The sequence below is a fragment of the Typopeltis vanoorti genome, chromosome 8, assembly GCF_054136105.1.
Source record: "Typopeltis vanoorti isolate ZY-2024b chromosome 8, IOZ_Tvanoo_1.0, whole genome shotgun sequence".
Classification (NCBI taxonomy): Eukaryota; Metazoa; Arthropoda; class Arachnida; order Uropygi; family Thelyphonidae; genus Typopeltis; species Typopeltis vanoorti.
The window spans coordinates 127,724,136-127,746,789 of record NC_143556.1 but is presented as its reverse complement, the minus strand read 5'-3'; the positions used below and the strand labels follow the sequence as shown (position 1 = coordinate 127,746,789).

Below are 22,654 nucleotides of genomic sequence, written 5' to 3'. Positions count from 1 at the left end.
TCTCGTTTGTGAACTTTGAACTGACTTTTACATACTAACATAATTCTCATCAAATTTTCTACCATTGTTAAATTTACAAGAACAGGTAATATTTTCTTACATAGAATAGTCCAATATAAAAGGCGTTTATTTAAAATATTTCAAGCAATTAACATCTCTACTTATAAACAAGTATTTCTCTCAGTGTTTTGATGCTTGTAAAATCCTGAATGAGATATTTCACAACGAAATCTCTTCATTGAAGATTTAACAACTGCATGGTCTCTTTCACCAATTGGGGGCAATGTGATCACATTGGTTTTGAATAACTCTTCTGATCCTATGCCCAGGTCCAATACCCCCCCCTCAGTATGAAGATGATTTGATGGGAAGACATATTTAGTGGATGTTGCTATAGGCCATGTAATGTGGAGGGTGGTGATGAAGAAATGTATAAACAACTTGGGTTAGTGAACAAAGGAAGGGTAATTATTATGGGCAATTTAATTATGGCAGTATAGATTGGAATGAAGAGATAGCAGTTGGGAATAAGGAAAATGAATTTCTTGAGAGAAAACTAACTTCATCAGGGTGAAATCACGAGAAACTTAAGTGTAAGAGGACATAGGAGAGGACAGCTTAATTGTGAATAAGCAGGAAGTAATTTTGGAAATAAATTGTTCTACTGCATAAAGGTGGCTGTGGTGAAGGTACTAGAGATTGGTGAGAAGTAGGATACAGAAATGGGTTGACAACAGCAGTATTCTCTATGGTTATCAGCATGGGTTTGTTAAAGGGAGATAATTTTTTACTAACTTATTTATGTATTATAACAAGGTGACAAATGTCTCGGACAAGGGAGATGCATGTACAGTGGTATACTTAGATTTTGCAAATGCTTTTGATAGACTGCCACATGACAAGCTGTTAAATAAATTGAAACAGATGGGACTAGATAACAGACTTTCGAGTTGGATCAGTGACCGGCTGTCAGATAGGTATCAGAAAGTTGTATACGAGAGCAATATCCCAAAAGAGGAAGGCCACTAGTGATGTGTACAGGGATCAGTTTTGGGACCGTTGTTGATGAATTTGTATATATTAATGATATCGGGATGGGTTTAACTGTGATATGCAGCTGTTTGCAGACGATGCAAAATTGGGGAGAGCAATGCAGAGTCAAGTAGCTGGCCTTAGAGGAGAACTTGAGTCGATTTTGATTTGCATGAATGGGCAAGTAAGTGCAATTGTCAGTTCAATGTTGTGAAGTGTAAAGTTTTGAAATTTAGTAAGCAACGATGGGATGATAAGTATACACTTGGTGGGGGAAACTTTAAAGGAGGTAGAGGAGATGAGAGATGTGGACAAGGGCCTGAAATTCAGTGGCCACATTGCACAAGCTGTGGAGACGTCACATTGGATAATGACAGTGATGTGGAGGACCCTAACATGTAGAAATAAAGAGGTTATGATGAAATTGTATAACACCTTGATTAGGCCTCATGGATTATTGTGCACAGATTTTATCATCAGGTTTTCATGTTGATGAGGATATGTTAGAAAGGGCTCCAGATAAGATTCACAAAAGTGGTCAGTAGTCTTTGGAATGTGAAGTATGAGGACAGATTGAGAGAATGAACTGCAAAGCCTCATGAATAAACAGGAAGAGGAGGGGGGGGGGATATGATTGAGACATATAAGCTAGTCAGGGGTTGTTATCAGGTTGAAATGGAAGATTTTTCATAGAAGGAAGAGGAGTAGAACAAGAGGCCATCCTTGGAAACCGTATAAGGAGAGTGTGAGCAGAGGAGTGAGGTAAAGGTTTTTTTCATGGAGAGTGGCTGGTGAGTGAAACATTGCCTGAGTGTGTTGTAAATGTGGACAACACTGAATCAGTTTAAGGCACAGTTGGATGAGCTTTGTTTGCGATAGTAGGTGCCTCCCACAATGCGTCTCTAACTCAATGGAGGTCGGACGTTAATAATAATAATTTAAATGAAAAGGAGTACAATCTGAAGTCAGCAGGAAAACTATATACTGGAATGGTGGTCAGCTGAAGTAAATCATTGATATATATATATATATATATATATATATATAAATAAGAGGGGCCCAGAAATAGTTGCATAGTAATTAGGCAGAAGTTGGAACTGCATTAGAAGGACCTGAAAGCAAAATTGACATTGTAGATGCAGTTGTCTCCCTGGGCAAGACCATGCATTTGGAAGTTGATGCAGCAGATGTAGAGGTGCACAGCATTGAGCTGACTACTGAAGAGCTACAGGAGTAAAGAAGAGAGCTGGAAAAAGAAAGGGATGAGGAGAAAAAGCAAACGTCTTCAGAAGACAAAGAAGAGAGCAACAAAAAAGGGAGCAATTCCAACAAGTGACGTAAAAAAAATATTGCAGCACTGGGATGAATTGCAAGAATTGGCTAACAAGTGGCATTCAAATCAAGGTGTTGTTTTCTAGAGCTACCAATATCTTCAATGAAAATGTCATTAATCACTTTAGAAGGGTGTTAAGGAAATGACAGATTCAGTCGACGTTGGATAGGATTTTTATACCTCCCTCACCTAAGACAGCGCTTCCCAAACTGTGAGCTGTGGCCCCCTTGGGGCCGTAAGGTTTGCTGAGGGGAGCCGTGAAATAATGAAACCAAATTTAAAATGTTTTAAGACTAAGTCGATTTTTTTATCTTAAAAGAAACGTATTTAATTTTTATTATTTATTATTTCTTTTTTTGTTATTTTTTTTATATTTTAATGGAAAGAATCACACATTGGCGTTGATTCACAAATTTTGCTTCCTGCGTATTTCGGCGCTTAATGAATATTAGTAAATATATGCTTGTTCATATAAGTTTCATTTCAAAGGTATTGATAAGAAGCACAAAAATGCTTACAAACACAATATGTCGAATATAAATTGTATTGAATATAAATACAATAAATATTATAATAATATATGTCTGTATTACTATTTTTTTTTTCGATGGTGGCCGTGAAATATTTTAATTTTTCCAAAGGGGCCTTTACATCCATAAGTTTGGGAAGCACTGACCTAAGAGACAAAAAGAAGCAACTGATGACAACAAATCGAAAACTCCTGAACCACAAAAACCAACCACAAGAAAATTTATTATTTTTTTTTAATTTAACGGAAGATGATTTTCATACTAATCATGTAAAACCTAAGATTTCATAAATAAAAATTAATATGTAATGGTATACAAAATGCATATTTATAGTGTAAAAGTACTCCTCCATTTCTTTGCATTTTCTTCATTTAGTTGAGAATAGTTTATTTTTTTAATTAATTTATTTTTTTAAATTTTTGAATATGGGAACGGATTAATTGATTTCTCATAAGATATAGTGGAAAATTGGGTTTCGAGATACAAACCACGGTCAGGAACGAATTAAATTCATAAGTCGAGGTACCCCTATATTGTGTGAGGTCTTTAAAGTACAGCAACCCACAGCCAATGCAGGATGTTAAAATAACAAAGGCTTATGTTTATAACCCATCATCCTCATGTCACAAATCCTCAAGGGGCCAATTTTCCTCCAAATTACTCTGTTATTTGTCAGGACTCCAATACTTATATTTTGGTTTTCCACAGCATTCTAACTGCATCAATCTACTTAGATACTGATCTCCTCTGGGTCTTTTTCTGGCTATTTCAGCATCAAAATCTGTTTTGGTAATCTTTACTGCCAAATTTTATTTTACTGATTATATGACTTGAGATTAGCTCTATTCATACACCCCGATGCTAACAAAGTTAAGTTCCTTCCTAATATCTTCATTTTTAACATGATGCCATCTGTTCATTCCACTAATATATTACTTTGTTTTTTTTTCCTTAACCAACTCTCAAATCCCAAAATTAAAATTGATTTCAACTCTGTCTCATATACTACTAGTTTAGTGTTTTGGTTAATTTCTCTCTTATTACATATAAATTTATTTTAATGAATTTCTTCAACTCTTCAACCAGCTTTGTTTATTCTGCTATTTCCATATTTAATTTGACATATTCACTAAAACTTGTTATGAAATATTTTACTTGTTTATCATACAGTCATATAGGTTCTCTGCCAGAATAGAGCTATTTTTCATGATTTCTGTCTTTATGTTGCTGATTTTCATAGCAAATTTCTTACAGTGATTATTCAATCTAGTCAAAGAAGCTCAAGGATCTGCACTGGATTTATTTAGAAGTATAACATCATCTACATAAAATAAAGAGTTAAGTTGAATATACCCAATTCTGATAATAACATCACCTATATAAAGTAAAGAGTTAAGTTGAATATCTCCAATTCTGATATCAGGTATGATGCTACTTTCTTCATAATGTGATCCACATAGATATGAATAACAGCAGTGAATAATAGTGTTCACTTGTCTCACAAGTAATTCTACATTAAATCATCTTCCTGCATTCCCTTCAGCTCTAATTGCTGATGTACAACTTAAATATCGACTATATATACTCTATATATATTATATATATTAACTCAATACAATTTCCCATTTACACCATATTATTGTAGTCGTAGCATTTGAGCAGCATTTTCCAGAACTATAAAACTTAAATACAAATTTTTGTTATATTCCCATGATTTCCCAACTACAGTAAAGCATCAATATCTGTGGTAACTGAGGGACACTAGAGCTTGAATAATTGGGAAAAAAAAAAAAAAAAAAAAAAAAAAAAAAAAAAAAAACACACGATTACCTATATTATTGCGTATAATGCAAAAAATTTATGGTAAAAAATACTACTTAAAGTTAGGGGTTCACATTATATGCGGATCCTAAAAAATATAATATCTTATTAGACTTGCTATATTAATACATTTTGGAAAATTATGGAGACAACTAACTACCGTGTTTGAGTAAAACTTTAGTTTAATATAAACCAAAATCAATACTCGACGTTTCGACCTTTATATCAAGATCAATATAGTGGACATGCTTCTGGAGCATATACACTATATACAGAGAAACCATCTGCACTACAATCTATATGGTTTGCTAAAATTACTGACCAACCATTACAACAATTATTGGCCTGACCTCTGGTGAAAAAAACAAAACAAACAAACAAAAAAAAAACACTTTGGCTACATCAACGCTAGAGTCTTATTATTATCATTATTATCTATTGGTTACTAAATTACATTGGGCTGGAGAGCAACATGTTTATACACATAAATTTCAATTGGTATGGAATGGTTTCCAATACTAGCTGAAGGTTGCTTAAAGTCCTAAAGTATGCTGTAGGCTGAATATGTGCCATCCATATTCTTGGCATTTTCATGCTGCCATTATTGTTGATATTAGGGTGGTTAATCAGAATTTCGCAGGCTTCTTTAATTTTCTTTCATACCAGGTTTTTATATGGTGTAGAGAGCAGGTACTTTTCCAATCAATTTGGTGTAAGGTGTTGAGAGCGTGGTCTGAGAGGCCTGCTTCACCAAAATTGTTATATTTAATGTGCCTTTTGTGTTCTTTTTTTCTTATAGGGATTGTACGTCCAGTTTCACCAATATAAGGTAATTTACAGGTGCAGTAGATGCAGTAAACTCCAGGATGTGCCAATGGGAGGAGAGGATCCTTAGAGGAGTTGAATATGTATTTTAATTTTGTAGGATTCTGTTGAGTTCTTCTGATAACCCTTTAATGTATGGAATGGCTATGGTTTTACTGTAATCTAAATTCTTTTTTGATGAAGTTTTATTGAGGATTTTATTAATAGTATTTTAGTTGTAGCCATTATTTATAAATATGTTGCTAATAATTTTTAATTCTTGTTTAAGAGCTTGCTGTTTAGAGAAAATTGTTGTAGCTCTGCTTTTAAGGGTGTTAATGACTCCATATTTTTGTGATGGTTGGTGGTATGATTTAGCATGTATGTATTGGCCAGTTTGTGTCGGTTTGCGGTAGACCGTGAAGGATAGATTGCCTGAAGGAAGACGTGTGAACAGTGTATCCAGGAATGGGAGTAAGTTCTGATTTTCAATTTCGATAGTAAATTGTAGGCGTTCATATTGTTGGTTCAGGTGGCTAAGGAATGTGTCTAATGTTTGTCGCCCGTGTGGCCAGATTACAACAATTATCGAAAGAAAACATCGTCAACGTATCTAAGCTACAATGTAGGTTTTCTTTTAGGCTTACACGGTGATCAGAATTCTTAACTGCATCAAGCTAAAAAAAATTACTTCCACTAAAGAACTTCGTATCTATGTTCGCACAGAGAAAGCAATACTTAGAGAACAAATCAAAACAGCCCACAAAAATCTAGCATTAACTCAAATTCAGGTTTCAAAATTGCAATCCGAACTATCAAGTTATATAAATCCAGATATCCTACATGTACTGGAAAGAATCACTGACAATTCGGCTAAATATATCCTAGAAAATAATAAAGAAAAACTTAAGGCCAAATTTCACATTTTGAAACAATGGCGAAATGTGACTGCTAATCATACGAATCCAACCAATCAGGAGAGCTCTTCTCCGGTAAACAGCTCCAACAGTGAACAACAAACAAGTGAGACAAGGAGCGACCAACCACCGGCAAGCAAGAGTCATGTGATCAACTTATCTAGCCACATATTAAATAACGGCCAACTTGCACTACTGGATAAAGTCCTTAACTTCGCAAAACCGCTGAAAACTGTGAATAAATTGGATTTTATATGCCACATGGAAAGAGGCATCAGATCCATTCCTATTAATATAGCCGATAAAATTTGATTAGAAACCAGCAATGTTCTGAATAATAAGAAAACTTTGCACAGCAATCTTACAAAAACTGAACTAGCAGCAATCAAGTCATTGAAAGCTAATCAAGAGATAATCATAACAAAATCGGATAAAGGTAATGCCACTGTCATCCTTGACAGGTCAACATCCATCTATCGGACGAATCAACTAGTCTCCGATAACAGCACCTATCAGCTTGTAAACTATAACCCAACTAACAGAATAAAGAAAAAACTGAGAAACTACTTAAGTCCATCACTTCTTGGACGTCAGACACGATTAAAAAACTTATACCCCACTATGCCAGTTCTCCCAGAATATATGGTGTTCCTAAATTACACAAACAAAACATGCCGCTTCGCCCAATAGCTGAAGGAATAGATAGCCCTAATTATCACCTAGCCAAGAAATTAGCATCAACATTCAAGGAGTTGGTAGGTCATTCCCCCTCCTATATAAAGAACACACAACACTTTATAAACAAAATTAAAAACATAATACTCGGAAAAGATGATCTATTAATCAGTTTCGATGTTTCTGCCCTTTTCACAAATATCCCAATCAATGACACAATTCATCTCCTACAGAACAAATTTCCACCCGACATTACGGCCCTCTTTGTCCGCGTACTACGCTCCGGTTACTTCGTGTGGCAAAATAAATTTTACCTACAAAAAAAAGGTATGGCCATGGGCTCACCACTATCGCCCCCCCCCCCCCAAATGCTAACTTTTACATGGAAACCTTTGAGCAAAGTGCTCTTGATTCCTTCACTCAAAAACCTACAGTGTGGCTTAGATACGTTGACGATGTTTTCATTATCTGGCAACATGGGTGACAAACATTAGACACATTCCTTAGCCACCTGAACCAACAATATGAACGCATACAATTTACTATTGAAATTGAAAATCAGAACTCACTCCTGTTCCTGGATAGACTGGTCACACGTCTTCCTTCAGGCAATCTATCCTTCACTGTCTACCGCAAACCGACACATACTGGCCAATACATACATGCTAAATCATACCACCAACCATCACAAAAATATGGAGTCATTAACACCTCTAATCAGCAAGCTCTTAAACAAGAATTAAAAATTATTAGCAACACATTTATAAATAATGGCTACAACTAAAATACTATTAATAAAATCCTCCATAAAACTTCATCAAAAAAGAATTTAGATTACAATAAAACCATAGCCATCCCATACATTAAAGGGTTATCAGAAAAAAATCAAGAGAATCCTACACCATTATAATCTCAATGCCACCTTTAAAAAACATATTCAACTTCTCTAAGGATCCTCTCCTCCCATTGGCACATCCTGGAGTTTACTGCATCTACTGCACTTGTAACTTACCTTATATTGGTGAAATTGGAGGTACAATCCCTATAAGGGAAAAAGAACACAAAAGACACATTAAATATAACAATTTTGGTGAAGCAGGCCTCTCAGACCACGCTCTCAACACCTTACACCAAATTGATTGGAAAAGTATCTGCTTTCTACACCATACAAAAACCTGGTATGAAAGAAAATTTAAAGAAGCCTGCGAAATTCTGATTAACCACCCTAATATCAACAATAATGGCGGCATGAAAATGCCAAGAATACGGATGGTTATATTAGTACCCAGTATACTTTAGGACTTTAAGCAACCTTCAGCTAGTATTGGAGACCATTCCATACCAATTGGTTGAAATTTATGTGTATAATTATGTTTTTAATATATATATATAAATAAACATGTTGCTCTCCGGCCCAATGTAATTTAGTAACCAACAGATAATAATAGGACTCTAGCATTGATGTAGCCAAGGTGTTTTTTTTTTCCCACCAGAGGTCAGGCCAATAATTGTTGTAACGGCTGGTCAGTAATTTTAGCAAACCATATAGATTGTAGTGCAGCTTGTTTCTCTGTATATAGTGTATATGCTCCAGAAGATGATCTTGATATAAAGATCGAAACATTGAGTGTTGATTTTGGTTTATGTTAAACTAAAGTTTTACTCAAACATGGTAGTTGTCTCCATAATTTTCCAAAATGTATTCTGATCACCGTGTAAGCCTAAAAGAAAGGAGTCTATATTAAAATGACAATACACGCACTCTGGTGACAGAATGGGAAACTGTAACAGCGATGACAAATAAGTCTTGCTAGTAGGATGATACAATGTTATTTAAAAAATGTGTTGTAATGGCTTTGTGATTTTATGAATCCACTTGCATAATGAATTTTTTTAAAAAATGAAATTTACATGTACTAAAGAGGACCATGGTTAATCCAATCCCATAGATAACTGAGCCCTAGATATTCAGCATTTTACTCTCTCTCTCTTGGAGAAATCTGATCCTGACAGCTCTATTTGGCATCAAGAAATCATATATTTCATTACATAAAAGAAGAATCAATCTACATAAGAGATTAAATTTATTTATTTATTGTTAAAAAACCTACAAACAAATTTCCTGAAACCCAGTTTCAGGAAATTTTATCTGAAATAGGTAAGATATTCTAAAACAGTAAAATCAGAGTTCTACCTACTGAATGTTTTGAACCTGAAGTGCATAAATACCAGGCAGGTTAAGAATTAGATCCAGAAAAACAAATATGAAACTTTTTCAACCCTTCAGGGATGCAGTAAAAAGGATATAATGGTCTCATTCCAGATAATGAAAATCATTATCACTTAAGGATGTTCATTCATAATATGATGGGAATTATACTCACAGCCTGTAGGATGAAGAGCAAAGATGCTTTCATTGTGTACAATCCAATAAACTCTATTACATGCTTTTATAAAAATGAAATGTAAGCTTGTTAATATTAAAATAAATTTTACAGAAAAAGGAATAAGTACAAAAAGACAAATTACTTTAACAGAAGCTAACAGCTCAACTCTCTGAACTTCAAGTTGCTGAACATCTCCTTTCAATCTATCACGTTCTTTTTCTATAACTACAAAGCTATTCTTTAATCTTCTGATTTCAGATGACCATTTCATCTCTTGCCTCTTCATTTCTTCTTGCATTTGGACAACCTAATGTTATTAGAAAGTGCTTTAAATGTAATTAATAAGCAAAGAAAGATTTCTTAAATTTACTTTAAATTAATTGCCTGCTTTCTTTAAGGGAAAAAGAGCTACATGCTGAAGGTAAACTAAGGCATGTATGTTCATTTAAAAATCTTAAACAAAGTGGCCCAGAAAAAGTAATATTGAAATGACAATGTTACTGCTGTAGTATTTTAACTGATAAGGAACATTATGTGTTTATTCTTATTTGTCATAACAAACTCTGGGGCATTCAATGATGTTAACCATCATAATCCGTCACTGTCTGCTTATATTGAAACAAAAGCCAAAATATTTCTAATACTGAGTTTTGATCTCACAAGCAGTTGAATTATAAAAACATTGGTCTTTAAGCATTCCACCCAAACTGATACAGAAAACATCTAATAAATAAATTACTTTAATGCTACATAATTAATTCTTCATTTAGATATCCTTTTTCTAAGCTACCACAGCCAGCAAATGGATAGCTAAGTTGATGTTTCTCCACTTAGCCGTCTCTAGTCTCATCAAAGTTTCTGGAGATTAATTTACTCTCATCATACAGACCCACCTATGGTGCTAACGTGTTCTAGGTTTACAACCTTTTCAAGTATCATCAAAAAATTAAAAACAACAGAAACAGAAGTAAAATCTCACAACATTCAGCCGATAATAAAAGATACAAATTTATAAGCATCTAGAAAAACAATAATGTAAGAGACTTAATGAAATTTAAAAAAAAAAAAAAATTGTTTTTACAAGTTTTACTTACATTTCATCATGATGTTGAAATACCAACTTCCTTAACAGCTCAGCACACTGGAGAAATGGGCTTGATTACGTAAGACACTCCCATTGAGATTTGCACTTTACAGTCAATGTGTAACTTATACAAGAAGTACACTACACTGAGCTATGAACTAAGATACTGGAAGAGCACTACATTTTTGAGAAATCCAAACTGCATATACCTTAAAAGCATACAGTCCTCCTCCTCTAGAAGTGATCAAACTTCTCACCTTTCCAGGCATACTCACACAAACTTGTAGTAAGTATTTGTTGTTTTAAGGATACTTGCGACATAAGACTGAATGATATAATCACGTAATCACAAGAAAGATATTTATTTAACCAAATATTTCGGTCTGGAAATAGCAGACCATCATCGGTGGTATTACAAGAACAGTTTAAAAATTATACAAGCTAGAATACTAACAATAGATCGTTGAAATTTTCTACTTCAAAATATTTCGTTTCATACTTAGTGATATAACATCACGCGGCATGTTCTAATTTCAACGATCTATTGTTAGTATTCTAGCTTGTATAATTTTTAAACTGTTCTTGTAATACCACCGACGATGGTCTGCTATTTCCAGACCGAAATATTTGGTTAAATAAATATCTTTCTTGTGATTACGTGATTATATCATTGTAGTAAGTATGCCCAGAAAGGTGAGAATAATATCAGTTATATATTTTGGATCATTCTTTTAACAACAAATAATTCTTGAGGGCTATACATTTAAATTCATCCCAAAGGTGTTAGAGGATGCTGTGCAAACCATTCATGATTCACCATACATATATTTTACATATGGTAAAAAGGAATGCAGAATCGTACTGCAATGCCTGCAAGTATGATATTGTATTCCTTTCCTTAACTTTTGAACAGGATTCATTATGGTAAAATAAGGAACACTACTACTATGGTGAAGGAAGAGCTTTAATTTAACAAAAAACAACTAATTATTTGACATTTAAACAGTCACATTAAGGTGAATTGGAGTGTATATACACACACACACACACACACAAAATGTGCTACATTATGATACACACAAGTATACCAAAGTATTTCAAATATGGTCAAGTGTTGACTAATGGCTGACCACTAGTGATAAATTTTGGTGCAAGCTTTCTCAGATGAAAGGAAACAATTGTATAGGTATAGATACTAGTGTTGTATAGGTTGTAAACCTATACAACACTAGTATCATGAGTGGGTTCACAGATTTTGATATATATATATATATATGAGGGTGGTTTGAAAAGTTCTCGGCCTAACAATGAAAAAAAAAAAAATTTATAATTTCAAAATTATTTTTATTTTTCAACATAATCTCCCTTAAGACTAATACATTTATTCCAGCAATGCTCCAGCATCATTATCCTGTCCCCATAGTGGTTCTCAGTAAGATCTGCAAAATACCCCTCTACAGCTGCAATCACCTTTTGATTCGAAGAAAAAAGGTGACCAGAAAGGAAGAGTTTTAGTTTTGGGAAGAGATAGAAGTCACAGGGAGACAAATATGGGGAATAGGGTGGATGTTCCAACAATTCACAATGCAGATCCCTTAATTTTCCCATTGCCAAAACACCTTCAAGGGCAGGTGCATTGTCCTGATGAAAGATGATTTTTTTCTTCTACAAACCAGGTCTTTTTCTCATGAATTTTTTCTTCTATCTGGTTAAAAGATCGGAATAACATTCCATGGTTTAACCCCTTCCAAGATAATTAATAACAAAATGTCTTTAGCATCCCAAAACACCAATGCCATGACCTTTTCTACCGATGGAACCGACTTTGTCTTCTTTGGCGCTGAACAACTGGCTTTTGTCCACTGTTTTCACTGCTGTTTGAATTCTGGTGTGTAATGGTGAATCCAAGTCTCATTCATAGTAATAAATCGACATAGAGTGGCACCTATCTTGCACAAAACGTTTTCATTTGCAATTCTTCATGCAAAATATATTCTACACATTCTTTTGAAATGCCTATAGTCTCAGCAATTTCACGCACTTTGCTTTTCGGTCATCCAATACCATATCGTGCACTTGAACAATGATTTCTGGTGTTGTTACACTTTTTGGACATCCTTCACGTGGATCATCTTCAAGGATGGTATAGCCATGTTTAAACTCAGCAGCCCATTTCTTAATTGTCGAAAATGAATGAGAAGAGTGCCCATAAATTTTATGAAATAAAATTTATTTCATTTATTTAAAATTAATTTATTTGGGTAGATGCTAGGTTTTTTCGTGCCTCGTGGATCTGTTCTCTTAACAAAGCTTTTTCCAACCGGGCATAGATAAGGAGCGCTTTAGTTGATTTAAACTTCTTCTTTAGTTTAATGCAGTTGGGTATTAAGTTGCTGTCTCTACATCGTTTCAAAAAGGCTAGTCGATTAGTTAACAAGGAAACATGTATCTTTAGCTTATCATAGAGGCTGCACTGCTTGTGGATCACATCTTCATGGATTATGATGACTCCTTCTTCTTTTAAGGACACAAAACAAACATGTTGAAATGATTATTTTACTTATTATTAATAAGCATATTAATACGTATAAGATAAAAGCTACATGACACTGCACTATACCAAATCTTACCAGGAATCAGCAGGGAAATACCTCTGTAATTCTCACAATCAGTTTTATTTCCTTTTTTGTATATTTTTTGTATATAGTTACTATGAGAGCTCTACTCCAATCATCTGGAATCCTCCCTCTGCCTCCTGAACTATGCAGTGCAGCCACTGAAAGACTTTTATACCCCTATACTTGAGCATTTCTGGTTGAATATCATCTACTCCTGCTGCCTTTCCACATTTCAGGCTTTTCTTTCTTTTAAGGTTACACAGTAGTTAGCATTCATAGTGAAGAATTCATGGGGACACAACACATGTGTTAGAATAATTACTGTACTTAAACTTTAGGAAAGTAACTTTCGATGTTGACCTCTGTATTGAGGTCATAATCAGGAAAAATACATATGTATAAGATAAAAGCTACATGACACTGCACTATACAAAAGTAAGATGAATCTAAATGCTTGTTAATTATTTGACCTAGCCTGACCTCTTGTGGGAAAAATAAATAAATAAATAAATAAAATCCTAAATGCAATTTTGTTGAGTGTTTATTGCCACTGTGCAGTCACTGCTTGTTTCATTTATCAAGATATCAAGGATATCTTTTCCTGCAGTTTTCATATCACCATTAACATCTCTAATTCCTTTTACAGCACTCTTTCCTCCATTTCTGAGATTTTTCAACAGCCTCCAGAATATTTTGTCACCTTCTTGATAATTATTTTCTATGTTCTTACCAAAGTCTTCCCATAACTTTTGTTCAGCTAGTTTTACACAGTGTTTAGCTTTTTTACATTTGTCACTGTATTCTCTAAGAGCACAAGCTGACTTATTCACCAAGAACTTTTGATACCCTTTCTTCTTTTCTTTCACTGCCTCTTTAACTTCCTGTGTCCACTATGGAGTTCTGATTTTTCTATCCTTGCAGACAACCTCACCACATGCCTCTCTGGCTGAATCAATCAATGTTTTCTTCAGTGATTGCCACTGAATCTCCAAGGCTTGGTTCCTGTTCTCAAACGCTTTAATTTTTTCTTCAATAATCTTTGTGTATTTTAGTCTACTGTTCACATCTGAGAGCTGCTCAACTTTTATTCACTTCAGAACTTTCTTACATGTTCTTCTTTTCAATATAAAATTCAATTTTATCCTGTTCAACACTAAATGGTGATCACTTCCAATTCCAAATCATCTGTACACTCTAGTGTCCTGCACATTGAGAAAACATTACCACCAACAATAACATAGTCAATGAGACTTTTCTTATTCTTTGCCTCTTCTCTCCATGTGAATTTATGTTGGAGCATTCTGTTAGTAATAACCAGTCCATATTCCTGAGCAGAAATCCAACAGGTATATTTGCCATTATTATTAGCTTTGCTCTTCTCCAAATTTTCCCAAAATATTTTTTGTATGTCTGACAATCATTTCCTAATCTGATATTTAGATCTCCAACAAGGACCAAGTTTTCCTTTTTTATTGTGTCAATTGCTTTCTCTAAAGCCTCAAAATTCCTCCACTTCTACATAAGCAGAACCTTCTGTGGGACCATAGACACAAATAAGTTTCATTGTCTAGTTCCCCATTCTGATATTTGCCCACATCACTCTACTTGACATTACTTGCCATTCAAGAAGATTAGCCTCGTATTTAGTATCGAATACTATAGCTACTTCCTCTTTTCGCTGATTGTTATTGACCGAATATAACATTCTGAATTTATTCTTAGAAAGATCTCACCAGATTTTGTCTTTTTTGTTTCAGTCACCCCTATGTCGATCTGGTACTTATCCAATTCCTCAGCTAGCTCTATTTCTTTGCTGTTCAGGCTACTTATATTGATAGTACTGATCTTGAACTCTGGTGATGTTGAATTGTAATGTGTTTCAGGATTATTTGTTCCAGTAGCTGACTTTTTGCTGTTCCCTGGGGAAAACAATGGGGGCATTGTTTAACTAGGCGAATTCCAGCTGACATGAAATTTGTCATGTACATCATTTTACTTGTGGTTTAAGCCAATAAGAATATAATTTGGTCAGCTAAATCCCAAATTGCAGCCCATCCTCATTTGTTTAGCATTCAGGTAGATACCTAACAGGGTGAAGCTTGAGAAGGTGAGGATAAGACATTAGGTCAGAAGCCCTGGTTGGTTCCCCACATTCCTTTAAAGGCTATGTGGAGGTCTCTTCTCAGTTATACAGCTTTGACCGTTAAGCATTACTTTAAGCATTTTTTTTAAACATAATCTGAAAACTTTGTTCTTGAGAACAAGATTTGCTAAACCATTAAATTAAAGTTGCCAAGAAATTATATTTTGATTTAATCTTTTATCCAAGCATAAGCAAAAAAAGTTTCATGTGAAAGCACACCTCATTTCAGATATGTATAAATGCAATGCATTATGAGAAGGACCACAAGTCAGACCAATTTCAACCTTTATTGGGACAAAAAAGTAAAGTGGCATTACTCACAGGCCTAGAGTAGTTGGTATAGGGATGCATGATGGTCTGATAGCATTAGGAGAAAGAAAAGACAGATGGAAGGTATGAGAGACAGAACGAAAAAAAGGCCTCGGCCCTTTTATACCATAATGTAGCCAAAGGCTATAATTTTTTTTCCCACCTGCCTTATTCAGCTGAACAACCAAAAGATCAAATTGAAACCATAGTGTAAAGATGACTGATATCCAGGTGGTTAGCCTTATCTAAATTAACCACCTTGAGTTGGCCTTCTTTGCCTGAGATTGCTCTCCAGTCATCTCCTCAAATGACAATGAGATCATAGTGAACTATGAGGATGAAACCATTTAAAAAACCTCTCATAATAAAAATAAACAGAATTTTATATTTCCCTGGTGAATATTGCATAATGTGGGTGGTCTACACTGGCTAACTAAAAATTTGGTATCTCCTAGAATGCTTCTTTCTAAATAGAAAAATCATCTGACTGAACAATAAAATTTCCAGAATACACCGACCGAATTTAAATAGAAATGGCTGTCTCTCTCAAAGATCTGTGAGACTTTTATCTTATGTAAAAAACCATTTATCTTAATAGATTAAATTTGTTAATTTCTATTATTTCATAGCACATGGTAACAATTGTATTTTAATAGGTGATCCACCGAATGTTCTGCTTGTATTCCATTCCTATTACTGTAACAGACACTGAAGATGTACTATTAATTTTAGTACGAAATATTTGTCCTTTTACTAATTAAAGATATCACTGTGGTTTTTTACGTGTTTCTTTATTAATTAATTTACTATGCCACAGGTTCCTCTTAAAATCAGAATCATCATTCTTCATGGGGAAGAATTTACTAAACTAACAGGAAAATTATCAGTTCTACAAGGTAAGCTTCGAGCACGGATTGCCTTCCTCAAAAAGTGCCGTAATACTAAAGTTATTCCCACTTTCGCTAGATTTAAAGAAACAATTCGGTCGCCTGGAGCCCCTCTATTTACATACGTGCAAGTTTTTCCTTAATTCGTAATCAACTTCGTACTGCCAAAAAAAAAAAAAAAAAAAAAAAAAGAATTAGCTTCTAATATCAATTCTATATCAGTTCTCGAAGAAGATATTTCAGCTGTTCTTAATGAAGAATTATTGGATATTGTTCTTTGCTTATCAAAACAATCCTTATCCCAGTCTTATGAGAGAAATTTTCAAGATCTTATGCAAAAATACAATTCTTTATATAAGAAGCAAAAGAAAAACCTTATCCCTGACAGTACGTCTACAAATAAATGGATTGTAAACATTTCTGAACGCCCGTTATCCAATGCTGAAACCAGTGCTTTAGCAAAGGGCCTTGATTTTGCTGTTATTCCTTCATGCATTCCTTATCTTGGTTTTTTACATAATATAGAACGCAATCTATCAGGACTTCCTAGCGAAGATGCCAACAAACTACGTTTTGAAGTTGCGACTTCGTTATTCAAAAGCAAATTACCTCCATGCAATTCATCAAATGCTGAAATCAAATGTCTAACTTCTTTAAGAAAAGATAATACAATATCCATTTCTAAGGCCGATAAAGGAAAAGCTATTGTAATTATGAATAAGACTGACTATGAGACAAAAGTATCCAGCCTATTAGAAGACACTGCAACCTACCAAGAGATCACACGTAATCCTACTAATTCATAAATTAAACAACTAAATAAATCACTTGATGAGGTTATCAGTTGGGATCCAAACTACGTGGATAAAATACACACCTACTTTGGAAGCACTTCTCATCTATATGGACTCCCTTAAATCCATAAAGAAGGTTGTCCTGTACGACCTATCATGAATTGCATCGATTCTCCAACTTATTGGATTGCAAAAGTATTATCGTGTTCCTTAAGTGCTCTCAGTGGTCATTCCAGATCCTATATAAAAAACTCAATAGATTTTCTTGAAAAAAACAAGGATATTAAAATTACAGATTCTGAATTGTTAGTCAGTTTTGACATAATTTCTCTGTTCACCAATATCCCATTAACCGACACAGTCAATTCTTTATATGAAGCTTACCCTCCATATATCGTAAGGATATTCGAATATGTCATTCACTCAGGCTATTTTAGTTGGAAAAACAAAATCTACAAACAAATTGAAGGTACTGCCATGGGTAGCCCTCTGTCTCCGCCTTTGGCAAACTACTATTTGAAACAATTCGCATATACTATGTTCTCATCCATTCATCCTCAACCATCTCTTTGGTACCGTTACATAGATGATGTTTTTGCTGTTTGGCCACACACTGAAGATGAACTTTCCACCTTTCTACAACGAATAAATAACCTTCATCCACGCATCCAATTCACTATGGAAAAAGAAAACTCTGGTACTTTACCATTTTTGGACATCCTCCTTACTAGAACGTCTTCTGGTACCTTATCTACAAGCGTCTTTCAAACACCCACATTTACTGGCAGATACGTTCACAAAAAGTCTGCGCGCCACTCAAAAATTTGGCATTCTTAATTCTCTAATTCATAGAGCACGTAAAATTTGCTCTTTCCCAATAATCTTACAAGAACTTTCCATCATTAAAAAGTTAATGGAATCAAATGATTACAACTCCAATCAAATCCAACAAATACCTGACTCTTATGTTCCAATACCTACAGCTTCTTCAACAGTCTGCAGAGTTCCTATTCCGTACATTCCAGGAATCTCAGAACCTATAGGTAGAATTCTGAAAAAGTATCAATTGATTCCAACATATATTCCTATTAACAATTTCTTCTTTATTACCTTCTACAAAGGATAAACTGTCTTCTTATTTCTTTGGTTGGCATTTACCAAATACCTTGCGAATGCGATCTCTTATTTTGGACAAACTGGCCGTTCTTTGGAAAAAAGAATAAAAGAACATCAATATTATATTGATTATAACAAACCTCTGAAGTCTGGTCTGGCGCAGCACAGTATTGACTCTATTCATAATGTCCAGTGGGATAAAGCTGTTCTTCTCCATAGATGCAGATTCAAATATGAACGCTTATTCAAAGAATGTTGTGAAACTATCTTACACCGACCGAATTTAAATAGAAATGACTGTATGTCTCTCTCAAAGATCTGGGAGACTTTTATCTTATGTAAAAAACCATTTATCTTAATAGATTAAATTTTTAATTTCTATTATTTCCTAGCACGTGGTAACAATTGTATTTTAATAGGTGATCCACCGAACGTTTTGCTTGATTCCATTCCTATTACTGTAACAGACACTGAAGATGTACTATTAATTTTAGTATGAAATATCTGTCCTTTTACTAATTAAAAATATCACCGTGTTTTTTTTTTACCTATTTCTTAATTAATTAATACCAAAATGTTGTAGCAGTCTTAAAGTTAAACACAGAATGTTGTACAGGTAGTTCCCGCCTTTACGAATTAATTGTTTCCTGGAGACCATTCGTAAATCGGGAATTTGGAAAGAGGGAGTTTATTTGCCTTAGAAATGATGTTATAAGTGAGAGTTACGTTTGTAAGAAGGAATATATAAAATAAATATTAAATTATGAGAAAAGACTTTATGGGATAAAGATTTGCATATTTAAAAAATAACGTAAGAAAAATTTTAAATTAAGAAAGATTTTTTGAGAAAAAAAATAGCTCATTTCTATATCACTGGGTGAATCTGCAGCCGTCGAGGTAGTAGAAGATATATTTGGAAGCTTCGATGCACCTTTTTTTCAAAGAAGGCCTCGAGTGTCATCTGCTTCATTGACTTTTGCTTCTTTTCATTTAAAATAGCTCGATAGCAAGCAGAAGCATTATTCATTTCATGGTAAAATTTACTAAATTGTTTAAAGTCTGAATCTTGTGATTCAAAGATTGCTTGAGCATTTTTTAAGAAGTATAAATGATTCTTCTAGGCCTTTTAAAGTGAAAAACCGAGTTGAAGCTTTGCTTCTTTCTTGTTCCTTTAATTCAAGGAGATCAGTGGGTGAGAGTTCCATGGTGTGAGATCGAAGCAGCTCATTAACATCACCTTCCGAAACTTCCATTTGCAACTGATTAGCCATACCACAGATCGCTTGAGTTTCAGAATTCACAATTTTTGTTGGGTCTTTAAATCCTTCAAAATAATCATTAAACTGTGGACAAAATTTATGCCCTCATCGTTGCATAGGTAATAGGCACGTTTAATCGTTGACTTTGGTCGCTTATCCAAGCAGTTAAAAGTTTTTCCATATGAGGAATTATACTGTTTCTTTATTACACATGTAGACTGCATAGATTGTACATTATTTACTTCTTTCAAATATTTTTCTTTATCCTTTAAAATGGTGCAAACTGTAGAAATGACAAGAGAAAATTTCTCAGAAAGAGCTTTAACAGTGCTACCCGCTTGATGGGTGGTAATAATTTCGTATTTTTTCTCTAACGTAGTTGCTATTCTTTGTTTCTTTTGATCCTTTTTTGGTTTTGCGCTGTTGCGTCTTTTTGACATTGTTGGAAAAGTAAAAGGGTTATAGTGAAAAAGAAAACTTCTTCTTCTTCTTTCTAACATGGAATTTAGGCCATGTGGCTTGTTCCAGTCTCATCCCATCTCTTTCTTGGTCTCTTCCAATTCTTCTTTTACACTTATTACTTCAAATAGCATACTCGTGTCGCCAAAGCTTGAGAATGACTGCGGCTCATTCTAACTGCTCATGATGTCATTACATACCGCATAAATTCTGAATCAATAAATTCGTAAAGATAAAAACTTGTAAAGCGAGAATTTGTCAAGTGAGAACTACCTGTGTTTAGGAATAATCTCAGCATTTAGATCTTTATAATCATTTACTCCAAACAGGGAGAAATGAAACCCCAGGTAGTACCTGAGGTCTGCACATGTGTAATTAGTCTGCAACATTTTATGGATTTTTGAAGCTGCAATTGCTTAAATAGTAGAATTTTAACACTAGAAGCCAAAAGCCTACATGCTTCTTAAGTGGAGAAGGGAATTCCAAGCATAGTGTGAGGCTCTCTTTTAGGGATTGGTCCAAAGGGAATGCTTCCAAGATATCAACTTCCAAAAACTTGTCATGTCAGCATTAGCAGTTAATTCAATAATTTTGCTGAATTTTTCCAAAATAACAAATAAGATGTATATGGAATTGTTATCCTTCAAAGCACCTACTACATTGTCAGGAAAATAAGATATGCTAATATCTTATTTTCCTTCATAGTTGAGGGAACTGTTATCCCTCACACAGCATGTATATTCTCGACTTCCAGCAAGAAAGGGTCAAGATTCAAGAACCAATGTAAAGAGCAATGGACTATACACCATACACTTGACTCCTTTTTGAATTTTGACCAAGTCTAATAGGAACCCATTAACTAGGAGGCAGGTAGTTGAACTGTCATAGGTTCCATTAATAATAGACAGCAGCCTTTTATCCACACCAATTTCCTGGAGGAAGTGAAACAGACATTATCAAATGCTTGAGTAAGGTCTGCTGATAGTACTGCCATTGGCTGCTTTTTCATATTAACTAGGTGGAGTAGACTGCATAATAGAAACAGACTGAATTCTACTGTTCAGCCTGGAACTCAAAAGACCTGTGTACTTTTAATTATGTATCTCATTCCTAATTTGAGCCTGTAATAGATCCTGCCTCCTAGTTAACGGGTCCCTAATAATAAATATACATGGACATCCCCAGATGGTAATATAAAGAACTGCATAGACTATATCATCATAAACAAACAATGGAAAAGATCAGTAAATAATGTACGAACATTAGGAAGTTTTGATTTTGACACTGACCACGAAATATTAACTGCCAAAGTGAAGATAAAATTCAACAGGAAAAATAATATCAGAAAAGAAGAAAACATCAACCTATCAAAACTAAAAGATAGCTCAAGCAGAAGTCGATTTTTAGAACAGATGTGCTTGAAATTAAAACCCTCCATCTTACAGAACAGCGGAAAATTCTGGGAAGAAGGAAAAGAAACAGTGTTATCAATTGCAAAAGACACTCTAGGTTCCAAACCCAAAATAAACAAACAGTGGATAACCCAAGAAATCATAGCTACCATAGAAGAGAAAAGAGAGGCCAAGATACTTGTAAACCAACAAAACAATGAAGAGAATAGAGAAAAATACAGAGCACTAAAAAATAAAGTTGATATCCTATGCAAAAAAGCCAAAGAAAAATGGTTAGAAGAAAAAGCTAAGAAATGCCAAGAAGCATACCAACAAAACAACCTAAAAGTCTTCCATGATACTGTAAGAGAAATTACAAAGGAATTCTCAGCAAAAGCAGTAACAATGATGAACAACAAGATGACTGAAACCGGGAATATTGAATATATAAGAAAAATCTGGTCAAACCATTTTAAGACTATCTTCCACCAAGGAAACAAAACTACAATGCCAACAATAGAAGAAAATAACGACCACCCAAAAATTTTACAAGAATAAGTTAGATACGCAATAAAACAGATGAAAAACAAAAGCACCAGGCATTGATACTATCCATACTGAACTGTGGTCATATGGAGGCAGCATATCAATAGAATATTTAACAACCCTATTCAATAAAATACTACAAACAGGAGAGATCCCAGATGACTGGAGAACTGGAAAGATCATCCCAATATACAAGAAAGGAGACAAAAGAGACTGCAGAAATTACTCCATCAATTTACTCCCTCACACCTATAAAATATTCATGAGAATTATACAAAATAGATTAAAAAACACCTATGAAGAAATGATAGGCATAGAACAAGCTGGTTTCCGAGGAAACTATTCAACAATAGACCAAATTTTCACATTGCACCAACTAGTAGAACTCAGCTGGGAAGACCATAAAGAACTATATTGTTGTTTTGTGGACTTTAAACAAGCTTTCGATAACATCAACAGAGAAATCCTTCTCAAAATTCTACTAGAAAAAGCAATAGACAAATATATAATACAGTTTCTGATAAAATATTACTCTAAGACAAATGCAAT

General features: G+C 34.2%; 1 protein-coding gene across 2 annotated transcripts in view; it reads right to left on the bottom strand.

Moving 5' to 3' along the window:
• Sas-4 (spindle assembly abnormal 4) overlaps positions 1-22,654 on the bottom strand; it is a 527,986-nt gene that overhangs the window by 131,304 nt on the left and 374,028 nt on the right. For both annotated transcript variants that reach the window (XM_090396928.1, XM_090396929.1), the window contains one exon: positions 9,642-9,806. In XM_090396928.1, the coding sequence (XP_090253054.1) occupies positions 9,642-9,806 (165 nt within the window). The remainder of the gene's footprint in view (positions 1-9,641; positions 9,807-22,654) is intronic.